The sequence below is a fragment of the Giraffa tippelskirchi genome, chromosome 3, assembly GCF_054371585.1.
Source record: "Giraffa tippelskirchi isolate mGirTip1 chromosome 3, T2T-mGirTip1v1.2.pri, whole genome shotgun sequence".
NCBI classification, from domain to species: Eukaryota; Metazoa; Chordata; class Mammalia; order Artiodactyla; family Giraffidae; genus Giraffa; species Giraffa tippelskirchi.
In genome coordinates this window covers 154897975-154917490 of record NC_137277.1, presented here as the reverse complement: position 1 = coordinate 154917490, position 19516 = coordinate 154897975, and the positions used below count along the sequence as shown (strand labels likewise).

The 19516-nt window shown below is 38.2% G+C and overlaps 1 protein-coding gene across 2 annotated transcripts in view; it reads right to left on the bottom strand.

Annotated features, from left to right (window-relative positions):
• PTH2R (parathyroid hormone 2 receptor) overlaps nucleotides 1–18482 on the bottom strand; it is an 85784-nt gene extending 67302 nt beyond the window's left edge. Inside the window, exons 1-3 of one of the 2 annotated variants that reach the window (XM_081578183.1) lie at nucleotides 18204–18482; nucleotides 17522–17857; nucleotides 11426–11528 (exon numbers count right to left, since the gene is read on the bottom strand). In XM_081578183.1, the coding sequence (XP_081434309.1) occupies nucleotides 11426–11528; nucleotides 17522–17629 (211 nt within the window). In that variant the 5' untranslated portion in view covers nucleotides 17630–17857; nucleotides 18204–18482. Of the gene's footprint in view, nucleotides 1–11425; nucleotides 11529–17521; nucleotides 17871–18203 lie in introns of those variants that run through there. The other variant, XM_081578182.1, reaches the window with a different exon arrangement.
• Nucleotides 18483–19516: the final 1034 nt, after the last annotated feature.

Sequence of the window (19516 nt, the reverse complement as noted above, 5' to 3'; positions counted from 1 at the left end):
GCCAATGCCTTTGACTGTGTGGATCACATTAAACTGTGGAAAATTCTGAAAGAGATGGGAATACCAGACCACCTGACCTGCCTCCTGAAAAACCTGTATGCAGGTCAGGAAGCAACAGTTGGAACTGGACATGGAACAACACACTGGTTCCAAATAGGAAAAGGAGTACGTCAAGGCTGGATATTGTCACCCTGCTTATTTAACTTATATGCAGAGTACATCATGAGAAACGCTGGGCTGGAAGAATCACAAGCTGGAATCAAGATTGCCGGGAGAAATATCAATAACCTCAGATATGCAGATGTCACCACCCTTATGGCAGAAAGTGAAGAAGAACTAAAGGGCCTCTTGATGAAAGTGAAAGAAGAGACTGAAAAAGTTGGCTTAAAGCTCAACATTCAGAAAACTAAGATAATGGCATCTGGTCCCATCACTTCATGGCAGATAGATGGGGAAACAGTGGCAGATTTTATCTTTTTGGGCTCCAAAATCACTGCAGATTGCAGCCATGAAATTAAAAGACGCTTACTCCTTGGAAGGAAAGTTATGACCAACCTAGATAGCATATTAAAAAGCAGAGACATTACTTTGCCAACAAAGGTCCCTCTATTCGAGGCTATGGTTTTTCCAGTAGTCATGTATGGATGTCAGAATTGGACTGTGAAGAAAGCTAAGCACCAAAGAACTGATGCTTTTGAACTGTGGTGTTGGAGAAGATTCTTGAGAGTCCCTTGGACTGCAAGGAGATCCAACCAGTCCATCCTAAAGGAGATCAGCCCTGGGTGTTCATTGGAAGGACTGATGGTGAAGCTGAAACTCCAATACTTTGGTCACTTCATGCAAAGATTTGACTCATTGGAAAAGACCCTGATGCTGGGAAGGATTGAGGGCAAGAGGAGAAGGGGCCGACAGAGGATGAGATGGCTGGATGGCATCACCAACTAGATGGACATGAGTTTGGGTAAACTCCAGGAGTTGGTGATGGACAGGGAGGCCTGGGGTGCTGCGATTCATGGGGTCGCAAAGAGTCGGACATGACTGAGCAACTGAACTGAACTGAAGGTGGCAGAGTGGTAAAGAAGCTGCCTGTCAATGCAGGAGATGCAAGATGCAGGTTTGGTCCCTGGGCTGGGAAGATCCCCTGGAGGAAAAAATGACAACTTGCTTCAGTAATTTTGCTGGGAAATCCCATGGACAGAAGAGCCTGGTGGGCTGAAATCCAGTTCAGTTCAGTTCAGTCGCTCAGTTGTGTCCGACTCTTTGCAACCCCAAGGTCTGCAGCACACCAGGCTTCCCTGTCCATCACCAACTCCCAAATCTTGCTCAAACTCATGTCCATTGAGTCTGTGATGCCATCCCGCTATCTCTTCCTCTGTCTTCCCCTTCTCCTCCTGCCTTCAATCTTTCCCAGCATCAGGGTCTTTTCCAGTGAGTCGGTTGTTCGCATCAGGTGGCCCAAGTATTGGAGCTTCAGCTTCAACATCAGTCCCTCCAATGAATATTCAGGGTAGAATTCCTTTAGGATTAACTGGTTTGATCTCCTTGCAGTCCAAAAGACTCTCAACAGTCTTCTCCAACACCACAGTTCAAAACCATCAAGTCTTCAGTGCTCAGCTTTCTTTATGGTCCAACTCTCACATCCATGCATGACTACTAGAAAAACCATAGCTTTGACTAGACAGACCTTTGTCAGCAAAGTAATGTCTCTGCTTTTTAATATGCTGTCTAGGTTTGTCACAGCTTTTGTTCCAAGGAGCATGTATCTTTTACTTTTGTGGCTTCAGTCACCATCTGCAGTTGTTTTGGAGCCCAAAAAAATAAAGTCTCTCACTGTTTCCATTGTTTCCCCATTTATTTGCCATGAAGTGAGGGGACTAGATGCCATGATCTTTGTTTTTTGAATCTTGAGTTTTAAGCCAGTTTTTTCACTCTCCTGTTTCACTTTCATCAAGAGGCTCTTTAGTTCCTCTTCACTTTCTGCCATAAGGGTGGTGTCATCTGCATATCTGAGGTTATTAATATTTCTCCCAGAAATCTTGAATCCAGCCTGTGCTTTATCCAGCCTGGCATTTTGCATGATGTACTCTGCATATAAGTTAAATAAGCAGGGTGACAGTATACAGCCTTGACGTACGCCTTTCTTGATTTGGAACCAGTCCATTGTTCCCTATGCAGTTCTAACTGTTGTGTCTTGACCTGCATACAAATTTCGCAGACGGCAGGTAAGGTGGTCTGGTATTCCTACCTCTTGAAGAATTTTCCACAGTTTGTTGTAATCCACACAGTCAAAGGCTTTAGTGTAGTCAATGAAGAGAAGTAGATGTTTTTCTGAATTCTCTTGCTTTTCTATGATCCAACGGATGTTGGCAATTTGATCTCTGGTTCCTCGGCCTTTTCTAAATACAGCTTAAATATCTGGAAGTTCTCAGTTCATATACTATTGAAGCCTAGCTTGGGGAATTTTGAGTATTATTTTGCTAGCATGTGAGATGAGTGTAATTGTGCTACAGTCCATGGGGTCACAAACAGTCAGATACACCGAGTGCACAGACACACACACACACGGCATTCATTATGTCAAGTTGTTTGTTTGGTTTTGAATACTCAGCATAACAGAACCTCATGGAAACACCAGTATCTACAGCAAAGAATTCAGTGTGAACCTGAAATTGACTTGCTAATGCCCATAATATCACATGGAAACAAATACTTGATTTGTTCTGTGGATGGCTGAAGCAATAAGAAAATGAGAATATCTTCCCTCACCTACACTGTTCTCGCAGAAGAGAATGTTTTCTTGGAAACAGCCTCACTTTGCTCTCATAACAAAAGCTTGGATTTACATACTGCTAGTAACCATGAAACTCATCACACTGGCTCCCATATTTGGTACATGGCTTTACCTGCTTCTTTCCACCATGACCTACTTTTTGTTTATCTCTCTTCTTGTTTAAATAGAGTATAATGAATCAATCTCTTCCAGTTCAGTTCAGTTCAGTCGCTCAGTCATGTCCAGCTCTTTGCGACCCCATGAACTGCAGCACACCAGGCTTCCCTGTCCATCACCAACTCCCAGAGTTTACTCAAACTCATGTCCATTGAGTTGGTGATGCCATCCAACCATCTTATCCTCTGTTGTCCCCTTCTCCTCCTGCCTTCACTCTTTCCCAGCATCAGGGTCTTTTCAAATGAGTCAGTTCTTCGCATCAGGTGGCCAAAGTATTGGAGTTTCAGCTTCAGCACCAGTCCTTCCAAAGAATATTCAGGACTGATGCTTTAGGATGGACTGGTTGGATCTCCTTGCTATCCAAGGGACTCTTAAGAGTCTTCTCCAATACCGTAGTTCAAAAGCATCAATTTTGTCCTAAATATTTTTCTGTCTTGATAGCATTCAATATGGTTTCCCATCCATTTACTTTATATTTAATAACTCATGTATCCTTATTTTTCTGAAACCAATACTTTCCCAGATATCTATCGTGTAGTCTACATAAAATGGACCCAGACACATATTCTTTTGTTCTTGTAACTAGCTGTCCTTCAAAATGTGTGCTTCAATGTCACATGAGATTTTTTAAGAGTTGGTCATGTGATGAACTAAGGTCTTCATAGAAGTATGAATCAATGATCAATTTATTCTATAATTATGCAGTTTTTAAGCTGCAATAGAGAAAACTGTTTCTATTTTGCTAATGCTTTAAAAGGGATAGTTTTTGGTTCCCTAAAAGGTTGTTGTTGGTGTTCAGTCACTAAGTCGTGTCTGACTCTTTGCCACTCCATAGACTGCAGGATGCCAGGCTCCTCTGTCCTCCAATATCTCCTGGAGTTTGTTTAAATTCATGTCCATTGAAAATGTGATGCTATGTAACCATCTCATCCTCTGTAGTCCCCTTCTCCTTTTGCCTTCAATCTATCCCAGCATCAGGGTCTTTTCCAATGAGTTGGTTCTTCATAAAAGGTGACCAAAGTATTGGAGCTTCATGCCATCCCAAATATACAAATAGCTCATACAGCTTAATGTCAGAAGACAGAAACCCAATCAAAACATGAGCAAAGGGACATACCTGGTGGTCCAGAGGCTAAGATTTCATGCTCCCAAAGCAGGATGCCCAGGTTCAATCCCTGTTCAGGGAACTATCCTGCATGCCACAACCAAGACCCAATAAGTAAATAAATAAATATTTTTAAATGAGTATAAGCTCTAAATAGACATTTTTCCACAGAAGACACACAGATGGCCAACAGGCACATGAAAAGATGCTCGATATCACTAATTATTAGAGAAATGCAAATCAAAACTACAACAAAGTACCACCTCAGACCAGTCAGAATGGCAATGATTTTAAAAATCTACAAATAATAAATGCTAGAGAAGATGTAGAATAAAGGGAACCCTCCTATACTATTGGTAGAAATATAAGTTGGTGCAACCACTATGTAAAACAATATGGATTTTCCGAAAAATACTAAAACTAGAGTTGCCTTTTGATCTAGCAATCCCACTCCTGGGCATATATCCAGAAAAAATTATATTTCAGAAAATTACATGCACCCTTATGTTCATAGCAGCACTATTTACAATAGCCAGGACATCAAAGCAATGTACACATCCATCAATAGATGAATAGATAAAGACAGTGTGGCATATATTTATGTATGGTGGTGGTTTAGTCACTAAGTCCTGTCCAACTCTTGTGACTCCATGGACTGTAGCCTGCCAGACTCTTCTGTCATGGGATTCTCCAGGCGAAAATACTGGAGTGGGTTGCCATTTCTTTCTCTAGGGGATCTTCCTGATCCAGGGTCTCGAACCTGAGTCTCCTGCATTGCAGGCAGATTCTTTACTGACTGAGCTACGAGGGAAGCCCATATATATCTGTGTGTGTGTGTGTGTGCGCGCGCGCATGTGTGTAATGGAATACTACTTAATCATAAAATTGAATGAAATAATGCCATTTGCAACAACCTAGAGATTATCGTACTAAGTGAAGTAAGTCATAAAGAGAAAGACAAATACCATATGATACCACTTATATGACACAATTTAAAATATGACACAAAAGAAATTACCTATAAAACAGAAATAGACACAGACATGGAGAATAGACTTGTGGCTGCCAAAGGAAAAGGGGGATAAGGGAGGGGTGGATTGGACATTTGGGATTAGCAGAGGCAAACTGGTATATGCAGAATAGATAAACAACAAGGTCCAACTGTATAGAACAAGGAACTATATTCAATATCCTGTGATAAACTACAATGGAAAAGAATATGAAAAAAACTCTAATTGGAAAAGATATATGCACCCCAATATTCACAGCAGCAGTATTTATAAAAGCCAAGACATGGAGGCAACCTAAATGTTCACTAACAAATGAATGGATAAAGATGTGATACCTATATATATATATATATATATATATATATATATACACACTGGTATAGTACTCAGCTATAAAAAGTATAAAACAATGCCATTTGCAGTAACATGGATGGACCCAGAGATGATCATACTAAGTGAAATAAGTCAAACAGAGAAAGACAAATATTATATGATATCACTTCTGTGTGGAATCTAAACAAATGATACAAATGAACTTATTTACAAAACAGAAATATACTCCCAAACACAGAAAACAAACTTATGGTTACCAAAGGAGATGAGAGGGAGAGAGAAATTAGGAGTTTGAAATTAACATATACACACTATTATATATAAAATAGGTAAACAACTAGGTCCTTTGGAATAGTACAGGGAACTTGTACTCAATATCTTATTGATGATATTCCTGTAATGGAAACTTATAATGTAAATATATATAGATAGATAGATATAACTAAATCACTCTGCTATAAGCCTGAAACTAACACAACATTGTAGATTAACTATACTTCATTTTTTTTTAAGTTTTTAAAAATAAAATAGTATTTCTCTTTAAAAAAAAAATACCATCCCACACACATACACACACAGATATACTCCAAAACTGAGAAAACCAACACTCCCCCAAAATAATGTTTCTGTAGATTGTAATAATTTCTCTGCTGGCTATTTGACAAAGAGAATAATCAATATTCACAAAATGTTGAGAAGACTGGGAAAGCCATGCTCTCATACAGATAATACACAGAGATCTTAATTAGCATCTTCTCTTTGATCAACATTTCACAATCTGTATGAGTAAATACTTTCATTATTTAGCAAGAAACTAATTAATTGTCTAATGAGTCACCAAACTCCCTTTATAAATTAACACCATTAATTACATTCCATGCAATCTTTTATGTGTGTCAGGAGAAACTGATCATTAGTGAAACTTGTCAAACCATATTTACACAAAGCATTATAAAATTTGGAGAATCTGACTTTAACTCTTTTCAGTTCTACAGTTTCCATAGCATAATATGACCATACAATTGTGAAATAAACCTGGGATCATAATATTTTGGGTTTTGCTTTTAAATACTTAAATAGTTTTATAACTAGATATTTTTACATTTTCTTTTCTTTCTTTCATAGAAAAGAGGAAATTTTTTACTTCTTTTTTTATTATAAAAATTTGTACAGAAATAAAAGAGGATATCATATACCCAGTATTTAAAATTTACAGTTGGTAATATTTTATCAAATTTATTTCATCTAAGTTATTTTTCACTGTGGTATTTTAAAGTAAGTTGCAGACAGCATAACAGCTCACTCCTAAATATTTTGATATACATCTCTCAATTTAAGAGAATTTCCAAATGAAAACTTCTTAAATAAGTTAGTGAATTCAAAATGTCATTTATCTTTTTACAGTTGTATGTGAAGAAATGTTGAATCAATTTACATATAATTAGACATTTTTCATTGAAAGTAGACCAAAGTTTGTCCAGATTTAATTCTAGCACATTTTATAGAGAAAGACCTCAAAGAACATGTCTTTTCTCTTAATATTTATTCCTCTACATGTTTCACATGAGTTGCACCTTCACAAATTTTAGATGTAATATAAGTTTACATCTAGATCATTTACTCTTCTTATGTTTAACTTGAATGATGTGTGTTACTGATTCCCAGTTGCTTGTCTTTGCCAACCTTATTGTGTCTACATGGAATGTCTTTTTACTTCCTCCTCTACATATCTAATTCCTACTCTTTTAATTTTAAGGTTACTTGTCCATAAAGCTTTCTGTGATTCCTCTATGATGAATTAAGATGCCTTTTTTCAGTGGCTCCATGGTTGTGATACTTCTGTTGTTAAACTTAGACACCATCTGAGAGGTGTCTACCTCTTATACTATTAGATAATCATTTCCATGGGGTAAGGATAGAATCTGATTCATTTCTTCCAGTGCTCACTACAGAAGCAACACAATGTAGGCACATAATATATTTGTTGAACTGTTAAAGGGACACTAAAGATAATAATGTTAGACTAGATAATTTCTAAGACATCTTCCAGCTCAAAATTTCATGAGAATTCATAAAAAAAATTCATTTAACTCTCATAGATAACAATGTTTATAAATACCTTCATGGCAAAGTTGCCCCTCATTAGTAGACCTAAATGTTGGGACATCAGGGTCAGTGTTCTTTAAAGATAACACTAGTGATTCCCTTTTCTGACATTATTAGCCTAGCCATTCAGAAAACTCTTTCCTAGTGCAAGACATCTACAAAGGCTGAATTAACATAAAAACTTTCTTGCTTAAAACATGGCTTAGGGAGGGAGGCTCAAGAGGGACGGGGGATACATATATATGTAATTGACTGATTTGTGTTGTTGTATGGCAAAAACCAACACAACACTGTAAAGCAATTTTCCTCCACTTAAATTTTTTTTTAATATGGTTTATGGCTACAAATTTAAAAATATGAGGCCAGAAAATATTCCACAGGATCAGCAATCACCACATTAGGGCTTACAATAGAGGCCTCTACTGACTTCTTGGCTAAAAACTTGGATTTTGATGGTATTCTGATAAAAAAAAAAAATTAGTCTGAGACCTGATGAAGTAGGAAGCTATACTGGAAACTCCTGTATAAGGTCAGGATTCCCAAAAGATGAATCACTTAGTGAGTGAACAAAAAACAAAAGCATCCTTTAGAAAGAGACTGGCTGTTTCACTGCTGGCTGCATTTAGAGTTGGAATAGGTAACAGGAAGAAAAAGATTCTTCTCTGAAAATTTCTAACCACAAGCTCACACTTAGGTGTGGTCTAATATATGGTCTTAGCTTAAAGTGGAGTTAGATCAATAGTTCTACTAGGCATCTTGCAGAAAACAGAAATTTTCTCTAGAAGAATGGATATTAAATGAGGATCTCATAAATCCTTTATCATAAGTCATTAGACACACAGGGAAATAAGCCCCCATGTGTGGTGTCAGTACTAACAAGCAAGTCTGTGGTTATCTTAATATCAAATGCAGAATATAAAATATCTCTAGTGAGAGAAAAAGAAACAGATTAAAATTATATTTAAGATAAAAACTATCAAAATTAAATAGACTTCAAAACTGAAAAATAGAATAATCAAAATTAGCTTAATAGATGGATTAAAGAGCCTTTAGACAAAGCTCAAGAAAGAGTTGATGAATTGGAAAATATATTTGAAGAAATTACCAAAACAGCAGTAGAAAAACAAAGAAAAGGAAAACATGTAAGACATGAAGATACAAAAGGTAATGGGAGAAGCTCCCTCATTTATCTACTTAAAGTTCCAGAAGGAGAAAATAGGAAAATGAGGAAGAGAAAATTTTCAAAGACAAAATAGCAAAACATTTCCACCACTGAATAAAGACACAGATTCTTAGACTCCAGAAATCAAGTGAACCCATACCTAGACACAGAATGAGATTGCAGAACATCAAAATCAAAGAGAAACTCTTAAAAGGAGCTAATAAGACAAAACTAATGACCAACAAAATTTGCCAACAATAACAATGGAAGCCACAGTGGAAAAATAAAATCTTTAGGAGCTAAAAGTAAATAATTCTCATCCAAAGATCATTAACCCAGAAAAAATATCTCTGAAGATTGAGATTGAAATTAATACCTTGTCAAACAAACAAACATACAGGGTTCACTGTGTGTGTGTGTGTGTGTGTGTGCCCAGTCACTTCAGTTGCGTCCAACTCTTTGCAACCCTAGGGACTGTAGTCTGCCAGGCTCCTCTGTCCATAGGATTTTCCCAGAAAGAATACTGGAGTGGGTTGCCATGCCCTCTTCCAGGGGATCTTCCTGACCCAGGGATCGAACCTGCATCTCTTGCATCTCCCGCACTGCCTGTGGATTCTTTACTGCTGAACCACTGGGGAAGCCCAGAAGTAGTGATACTACTTATAGTATATAAGTAGATTCCAGTGTAAGGAAATCTCTTAAAAAGATGTATTTTAGGAAGAAGAAAAATTATACAAACTTACGCTTAATATAAAACTGTATGATAACAGCATATAATTTGGAAGCAGTTAAGGTACTTCAAAATGCTTACACTATTATTGATAACTTTAAACTTTCTTTAATATAACATGAAAAATTCTAGGCTAATCACTAAAGAATTAAATACAACATATAGCTTCCAAACCAGTAGGGGGAGGGAGGATGAAATAAGGAAAAAAGTCTCAATCAATTCAAAAGAAGCCAACAGAAGGTGGAAGTAGAGAGTAGAAGGAACTATAGGAAGAGCTGGTAAAATTAAAAGCCCAGACAGATGGTAAAATTAAATTCAAAAACAGTGTATTCATAATCATAATTAATGCAATTGGCTAAATTCCTTAATTATAGACAAAGTCTATCAAAATGGATAACAAGAAAAATCCCACCTGTGTCTTGTTTATAAATGAAACTCCCAAAATATAAGTACACAGAGAAGTTTTATAAATAAATAGGAAAAGATAAGGAATTGCTTAAGGGATTTAGAGTGTCAATTTGGCAAAATGAAAAATTTCTGGCAATTGATTGGTTTAACATAACAATGTGAATACACTTAACATTACTGAGCTGTATGCTTAAAATATTTAAGATGATTAATGTAATATTATGTGCACTGTACCAAAATTAAAGATTTTTAAGGATAAGAAAAGATGTGCAAGGCAAATATCAAACAAGAGAGAAAGAACTAAGTTATTTATTAAATATTGTTATTTTAATGTAATAATTTTAGCATTCAGTCAGTATTTAAAGCAAAAGTAAGCCAGAAACAAAGAAAGATGCTTCATATCAATGGAAGGTTTGATTTACCAGGAAATATAACATTTCTCAATTTGTATATACCCAGTAACATATTTTCCAAATATATGAAGCAAAAAATTCATCATCATTGTAGTCTATTTTAAGATATGTATATCAGAAAAGAATAAGTCAAACAGATGAGAAATCACAGATACAGAATACATGAGCCACACAACCCATAAGCTTAATCTAGTGGATACTATAAAACACTGTGCTCAGAAACTGAACAGTACACATTCTTTCAAAGACCACATGAAACATTTATCAAAAATGACACCAACAGAAGCAAGTCTCAGCACATTTTTGAAAGTTAATATCATGCAGAGCACATTCTCTGATCATAACCAACTGAGAAATCAGCCACAAATTTTTTTAAAGCACAGCTTTAAGGGTATTATCTACTGCATACAGATTTAGGGAACTCGGTAAACAACACCTCTCAGTTGTTAAAAAATGTCTCTGAATACATTCAACTATCAAGACAAGGCACTTCCCTATTTACAACATTGTAATTTTCATACTACTCAATTCAATAAGTGACTTTATCCAATGGCCCTAATGAGAACTGTGAGTGACCACGAGACCCCAAGGAACACAAGCCACGGGTGCCCAGCTGCAACAGTAGAGACTCCTGAGACCACCAACATCACCACAAACTCATCAGTAGTTTTGTAGCTTTGTTTTTCTAGTTTACTACTTGGAACTAATTGAAAAATTACATAAGGAGTTGGCAGATGAAGATAAAATAATCACTTTATTGAGAAGAAAGTTTTTGGAGAACATAATCTAGGTATGCATCAGTTGGCTTGCCTATTGACTCCTTTGAATTTTACATACTATCTAAAACTGCAGATGATAACCACAAGTACTTAGCCTGCTTCTTGAAGTTTGCTGCACGATCAAGGGCAAAACAATATGTATGCTCTCTGCAAACAGACTGGTTCCAAAGACATGTCTGAGGAAGAGGCTGGCATATACATACCTGGTCTATTCCCAAACTCACAAACCAGGCAAGTCACTCATCCACAGGGAGGAAAGAGATGATGGTGAAAGAGATGAAAATAGCATTATTCTGCCACACACACCTCTCCGCATACAAACATGGAATGACTGATGAGAACTTCCCTAATACTCAATAAGGAGGAGATTTGCAATCTTTGTGAGGATTTGGGTGGGACACATGTGGGACATAGCTTCTTCGGCATCTTTACCTCCTTCCTGGAGCTGGGCTGTGATGTTGAGTTCACACTGTACTTTAGCTTTCAGCACAAGGACAATCTGCTCCTCTATAGTGATGGTGCCATCAGAATCCAGCTGTAGATATGAACAAAATACAAACAGAGAAAAACATGCCACTATTTTTTTTAAGCCATGATATAATCTTTCATTATTTCACCTTCTAATATAATTAAATTACTTTGATATCAAGCTACCTTGATATAGTTCTTTATAAAGCTAGTTCTAAAGTAGTTCTTTATCTGAATCAAAATTCAAAATCCATCAATGTTTAAGATTTTAGAATAATCATATTTTACCTGTTAGCCTAAAGAAAAGAAACCCATTTTTTAAAAATTAAAAAGCTATAGAAAATTTTAATTAGGTAAACCTATTAGATGTAACATAATCAGAAAAAATAATAAACATATTGAAAATTTCCTGGGATGTTACAAAGACCCAGAATTTTATTAGTCCTCTTACAATATGTCAATTATGGCACATAAAAAGGGGAAATGGACTAGAAAACTCTGTTTAGCTCTACTGAAAAATTACCAGGAAAACTGAGCAAACCATTCCATGTTTTGGGATTTTGGTTTACTCATCTATGAAATTAGAGAGTTACTCCAAATGGTTTCTAGTTAATTTTTGCCTTTTTTCCTCCAGTTTTATTGAGATACTACTTACAGACAATATAAATTAAGTTTACAGTATACTATGTAGTGGTTTGATACATTTACATATTGTGAAATGACTACCACAATAAGATTAGCTAATACCTCCTTCCCCCCACCGCATAATTACCTTTAACGTGTGTATGATGATAACATTTAAGATCTACTCTCTCAACAACTTTTGAGTATATAATAAAGTACTGTTAATTATAGTCACCATATTATACACTACATCCCCAGAATTCAGTCACCTTATAGTTAGAAGTTTGAACCCTTTGACCAACGTCCTCTCATTTCCCCCGCTCCCCAAGCCCTGGTTGCCACTATTCTACTCTCTCTGGGTTCAGCATTTTTAGGTTCTATACAAATGAGAATATACAGTATTTGTCCTTCTCTTACTTATTTCACTAAGAATAATGGCCTCAAAGTCAATCCATGTTGCACAAAAGGCAAGATTTCCCTCTTCTTTATGGATGGATCATATTCCTCTGTGTGTGTGTGTATCACATTTTCTTTATTCATTCATTCTTTCACGGACACTTAGGTTGTTCCCATGTCTTGGCAATTGTAAACAATGCTGCAATAAACAAGAGGGTACAGATACCTAACCTTTGAGATAGTGATTTCATTCCCTTTGGGTATTATCCAGAAGTGAGACTGCCAGATCATACAGGAGTTCTATTTTTTATTTTTTGAGGAACTTATACTTTTTCCAGAGTGGTTGTATGAATTTACATTCCCACCAAGAGTGCACAAGTGTTCCTTTTTCTCCTCATCCTCTTCAAAACTTGTTGTCTCTTGTCTTTTTGATGATAGCCATTCTAACAAGTGTGAGGTGGATACCTCATTGTGGTTTTGAGGTACACTGCCCTCATTATTAGTGATGTTGAGAATCTTTTCATGTACCTATCATTTCTTTTGCTGTGCAGAAGCTTTTTAGATTGAGGTCATCCCGGTTGTTTATTTTGTTTTGTTGCTTGCATTTTGATGTTATATCCAAAAAATAACTGCCAAGATCAATGTCAAGAAACTTTATCCCTGTTTTCTTCTAGCAAGTTTAGAGTCTTAAATTTAAGTCATTAATCCATTTGGAGTTAATTTTTGTGAATAGTATAAAATGGGAGTCTAATTTTATTCATTTGTATATGAATCCCCAGTTTTCCTAACACCATTTATTGAAGAGACTGTCCTTTCCCCAGTAGGTATTCATGGCTCTCTTGTCAACGATTAGTTGATCATATATGCATGAGTTAATTCTGGGCTCTTGATTCTGCTCCATTGGTCTATGTGTCTGTCTTTATGCCAGAATTCTGCAGTTTTGATTACTGTAGTTTTGTAATGAAGCTTGAAATCAGGTAATAAGAGTGGATCAGTAAATAGGTATATAGCCTTAAATATTTCTGCATTGTATTCATGGGCTTCCCCGTGGCTTAGTGGTAAAGAAGCTGCTTGCCAATACAAGAGACACAAGTTTGATCCCTGGGTCTGGAAGATCCCCTGGAGAAGGAAATGGCAACCCACTCCAGTATTCTTGCCTGGGAAATCCCACGGACAGAGGAGTCTTATAAGCAAAGTCCATACGGTTGCAAAGAGTCGGATACAACTTAGCAAGTAAACAACCCACATTTATTTTAATGTGAAAGGAGAAACTAATCAAAACTAGTATTTTGGATTAGAATACACACCATAATTTAGCTATCAGACTAACACAATGCAGATTGTGAGTTAAAGGCAGCTACACTAAAAGTTTGCCATAAAACCTCACTTATCAAAAAGAGAGAACAAAATGGAAAGAGATGAGTCACATGAGTGGGCAGGGAGGAAAATCTGACTTCTTGCAATATTCTCTAGAAACAGTTAGGCACCATTCAAATTGTCTTGGTTTTTTGTTTTGTTTTTCCTGGCTGTTTTTCCAATTCAATAGTTACTTTCTTTACTTTAATTCCAGAAAACACTGGGTAACCTATGACCAAGTTTCAGAACTATAAATTTGATTAAGAGAAATCTGACCTCAATTATTAAACATGAACATTTCAAATCACACTGTGTACCATTTTTACCTGAACACATTTACTTTTGTTTCCTTTTGTACAGATGTAGCCTTTTTACTGGGATAACCTTTTCAGGAACATAATCATCATGTAAACTACAGCTTCTAAAGATAATTTTGTTCTAAAAAAAAATGTGGCCAGTTTAACCAGGAGTTAAGTTTGATTAGCATGTGCTAACTGATGATCTGTTAAATTGATCTTTAGTTATTTCATCAAGTGAAAGGAAGAAAATGTTCCTCTTTTATATTGTTTTCTCTTCCACCTATGTTACAGAAACATGTGTTCTTTACCATAAAGGGATATTAAAAATCACAGTGTATTTAAACCAAAAGAGCAGTTTTCATATTCAGTGTCTGTTACTCCAAAAGCAACAACTACAGCCAAAACAGAGCAGTACATTTAGAAAAATACATTTTAGCAATGTTTCCTGTGCAGATGGTCATTTGTAATAGGGAAGAACACATCTGACTCCATAGTGGATCTGTTTCTTTTTCTTTAACCTTTGTGCTCTGTTGCCTGTGCTTAATCAAGCTGGCTCTGCACCTTTTGTGAAAGAATGCTGCCTATAGCCTAAAATATTAATATATAGGATAGCCCTTTCTCAAGACTCTGACCTTTAAAGATATAACACTCTTCCATTCACATAGTGATAAAAAGTTGCAGTTAAAGGATTAAAAGAATATGTTTATTGAATTCTGTTTGTCAGTTACTAAGACAGAAGAGTTCTAGAAACACCCAACTCTTTCAGATATATGCTTTGCCAGCAGCTCTCTTCTCTCCAGCTTTGTGACCAGATGTGCGTTCCACTGCATAATTTGTACCCAGAGCAGCCACCTTGCCCCTTAGAGTAGAATGACATTTTTAAATTAAAACTGGAGTAAATAATTAGAGACTTGAGTTCCCTGTGGGCTCAAAAAAGACAAATTTCTTGGAATGAAAGAAATACAAATTACCTTAGTCAATGGAGTGATGCCACTACAAAGGTGGTACCTAATGGAGAAGCTACCACCCAAAGGCACCATGCTAATTGTCACAGGGGATTCCAAACTGCTTACTACTTCTCCATGGGGTTGCCCAAGACTTTGTCAGGCTTGCATCCCAGTCTGAGGCTCTCCTTGTGCAATCCTGCTTCCTCACTCTGTTAGCTTTCTCAGGCATTACCCTCCAATAAACCTCTGTACCCCTATTTTCAGTCTGTTTCCGGAGAATTCACTAACAGTAAAGAAAAACTGTAGACATTGATACAGTTGTCCTCATTACCATGTGAAAATCTGCCTGGAAAATGTATTGCTGGGCTCTGCAATGACGCTGCATGCATGAATTCAAGGCCTCTGAGCTGATCTGAGGGAAAGGAGGGGGTGGGGAGTATCTTCACAAACTAAAGACCACAGAGTTATTCAAAACAACTGAAAGAACTGGCCTATGTTATCTATTTTGTAATGCGATCCAGTGTTTGCCAGATACTAAGCATTTATTATACGCAAGCCACAGCTAATTCTGCTTAGATGAGTTTCCCCTGTTGTTCTATCAATATATTAAAACTTTTAAATATATGTCTTGGCTGGGAATGAAGAAACTGAACACCAAACAAGGTGTCAGTGTGTCTATGCAACTCTCTTTAACGTAACCTTCAGATTTTGTTTAAAGTGCCAAAAATGCACATATTATCACAAACTGTCATTTTACACAACTCAATCTATAAACATAAATGGAAATCATTGTTAAGCAACAGGTCTCAACCAGAGGCAATTCTGCCTCCCAAAGGACCATGGGCAGTATCTGGAGACATTTTTGGTTGTCACAGCCAGGCAGGGGTGGGGGGTTGCTACTGAATCTAGTGTAAAGAGGACAGAGATTCTACTACATATCCTACAATGGACAAGTCAGCTCCCATAACAAAGACTTACATGGCCCAAAATGTTGAGAAACTTTGACTTAAAATTATAGAAAAAGTGTTCAACGTCCTGATTTTTCTAAAACTAAAAGTAAATATCCTTGCCATGGTAGCATAGTGATTTTTTTTTTCTTTGTTGTGTTAAACAATGTCTCTCCATTTCCTTATAAAAAGTAATCTGGAATGTTGAATGAAATAAATGGTTAGAGGTCATTTGCCCCTTATATAAGGAAGCTGCGTTTTCAAGCACATTATCCAAACACCATATGGCACAGAAACATTAGAGATCACCCGAGTTCTATCACTGTCACCAAATTCTTGGTTTTTTTCACTCTTTCACATTCTTTCTGGTACCTGGGTGAAATTTTTCAGGTTTGAGCATACTCTACTTTTGAGCATTCATTGACAACCTTATTACTCAGTGACAGCGTACCTCGTTTGATTTTTTTTTTAAAGATTTACTTCACATGAACTATCCTGGTCATATCCGCAGGGCAAAAAAACCCCCAAAACCTGCACTTTTAGAATAACTGAAATTTAAACTGCCGTTTGAAAGCCAAGAACATAGTATTAAGTTTAGACAGTATCAGCGCATAAATTAATGCCTAATTTTCTCACGAGGAAAGAATTTAAAAAAAAACTAATTGGGGGCTTCATTTGACGGTCAAAATGCGCCCCCTTCCGAACAGAAGAGAGAAATAACGTTGGTTTCAGTAATTCAGTCACAGGGCTCTTAAACTGCATTCCACTCAACACTACAAGCATCTCTTTCTAGTTCATCCGAAAAGCTGAGTGTAAATCCTACATTTTATTTGATTCAAAACAATGTGAGGATGAATTATGACTTGTACATTAGAGAGGCTCCTTTGTGAAAGATCACCCAGAAAATCTCTGAAGGATACTAGCAGTCCGAAAATGACAATTGCCACTTATTCTAAAAACGAACAACTCAGCTTTAACAAGTTACGTATATTTTTCTATCTAGTTTCCTCGCTTTAATGATGCATGATTCCGTATTAGCGAGATCTAGTTATCCTTTCAGCCAGTGGTCACAAACAATCCTAGAAATTTAAGTTCTCAAAACGGACGGTAAATTGCCAGCAGAGAAAAAACAATTTAATTAAACAGGGAACCAAGAAGTCTAACAGTAAGAAAAGTTCCTCACCTCTCAGCCTTGCTCTACTGATCCAGAAAGCCGTGGTTCCTAAATATCCTCTTACTTAGCAGATGCCAAGATGCTGGTCGGAATACTACCACAGGACATCATTCGCCTAAAGCATATCTCTGCAGCTCCACTAAATGCCTGTCAAACCTTGCCGGGTGCACCTCTGTGTGTGCGTGTCTGTCTGTCTGTCTGCCTCTGTGTGCGTTAGTGCGTGGATGTGTAAGGATGCGCGCACCTTGGTCTCAGCCAAGTCCCGGGTTCCGGCGGGTGGCTCCGGGAAGCAGGTGCCTCGGGGCACTGGCTCTTACCTGGGCTCCGGCGAGAATGCAGCAGCCGAGCAACAGCCACCCCCAGAAATGCAGCGAGGCCCCTGGCCTGGCCATACCCAGACCAGCCCGAGCGAGGAACAGGAGCATTCTTCCCGGAGCCTGGGATAAGCTCCACACTCGCAACTTGGCCGGCGCGAGGCAAACTTGTGACTGGGAACGCGGCGCAACTGGGAGTCGGGTTCGAGGCTACCGGCCGGGATGCCCTGGACGAGGCTGTCCGCGCCGCGTGCGTTTGGGATTGGGTCTTGCCTCTCAGAGGCTCGCGCCTTGGTCGGTACTTCCAGGTTGAGCTGCTTGAGTCCCGGCCTTGACTTGCTGGCCCCGTGCCGGGTGGATGCGCGCGCGCCTCCCGCGCGGCTGCTGCAGCGGCAGGAGGGCGCTTGCGCTCCTGTTGCGAGTCACTCTGTCCCGCAGCCCAAGGGAACCCGAGAGCGACGGCTCTGGAGCGCCGCTGCTGCCACCCTCAACTCGCACAGTCTCTGCCTCCCCCCTTCTCTGTCCCACGTTCCGATGCCCTGTCTCTAGGGGCACCCTGGGTCGTTGAGGAGTGTCCGAAATTTCCCTCCTGTGTAGACGCGGGCTGACCACCAGCCGCTGAGACCGGAACAGAGTGGTTACAGGTTTCCGAGGCCAGGTGCATTCCCCGTCCACGACTCTAAGCTGAACAGTACCTCCACCTCTCAAGTTCTGATTGCCTTTCTCTTTAACCACTGTAATAATACTGCGCCTCTGGGGCGCGGGGGCGGAGAGAGGTTCTACTCCAAAAGAAATCTCGAGGTCAAAATTTTTTTGGATCTTTATATTTTTGGATCCAGGCATAAAAAAAAAACTAATATTTTTTAATATTTTTCTGTGTGTAAACACCTTCGTTTGAGACAAAGTCTTTTCCTTTATTTTTCTTAGGGGCATAATCTTCAAGATGCCAGAGACTTTGCTTCACAGACATTGAATTGAAGAATATTCAGTCTCCCAGCATCTGATACAATTTGGAAAGAATGATTCCCATAGATGAAACACAAATTCACTCATGTCCTCTTGACAATGAGCGTCTGACGTGTCACCACTGGCTTTCATTTGAATGCCAAAGTGAAAACGGAGTTTGCTTTTAAAACGTAGATTGCTAATGACTGCGTGCTCAGTCGCTCAGTCATGTCCAGGTCTTTAGGACCCCGTGGACTTCAGCCTGTTAGGCTCCTCTGGCCATGGGATTTCCCAAGCAAGAATACTGGAGTGGGTTGCCATTTCCTCCTCCAGGGGATCTTCCCCACCCAGGGATAGAACCCAGGTCTCCTGGGTTTCCAGCACTGGCAGATGGATTCTTTACCACTGAGCCTTACTAATGACTGGACAGCTCTAAAATACTAGAAATAGATAACTTTTATTTCTAATTCTACATGTCTAAAAAAGTTCACAACTATCTTTTTATTGTTTATGGTGCAGATAGGTATTATAAACAATTTCATGTGCTTTTCTCCATCCATGGGATTTTCCAGGCAAGAGTACTGGAGTGGGTTGCCATTTCCTTCTCCAAGGGATCTTCCTGACCTAGGGATCTAACCCGGGTCTCCCGCATTGCAGGCGGACTACCGCCTGAGCCACAAGGGAAGTCCTTTTTTGAAATTAGCAAAATCTAAATTATATAACATACACTCACCTGAAAAATTACCAATAAAGTTCACTTTTCACTTATTCTATCAAAATTTAAGTGGGGGGGAGCACTTTTTCAAAACAGGACTCTCTATAGTCACTATTATCTAAAATCTTTGGTTTGATTCAATTTTTTAAATAATTTATTTCTGGCTGTGCTGGGTATTCATTACCGCACAGTCTTTAATTGTGGCACGCGAAGGCTACTCTCTAATTGCAGTTCAAGGGCTTCTCATTGCAGTGGCTTCTCTTGTTGCGGATCACGGGCTCCAGGGCACACAGACTTCAATAGTTGCAGCATGTGGGCTCAGTAGCTGCAGTTCTCCG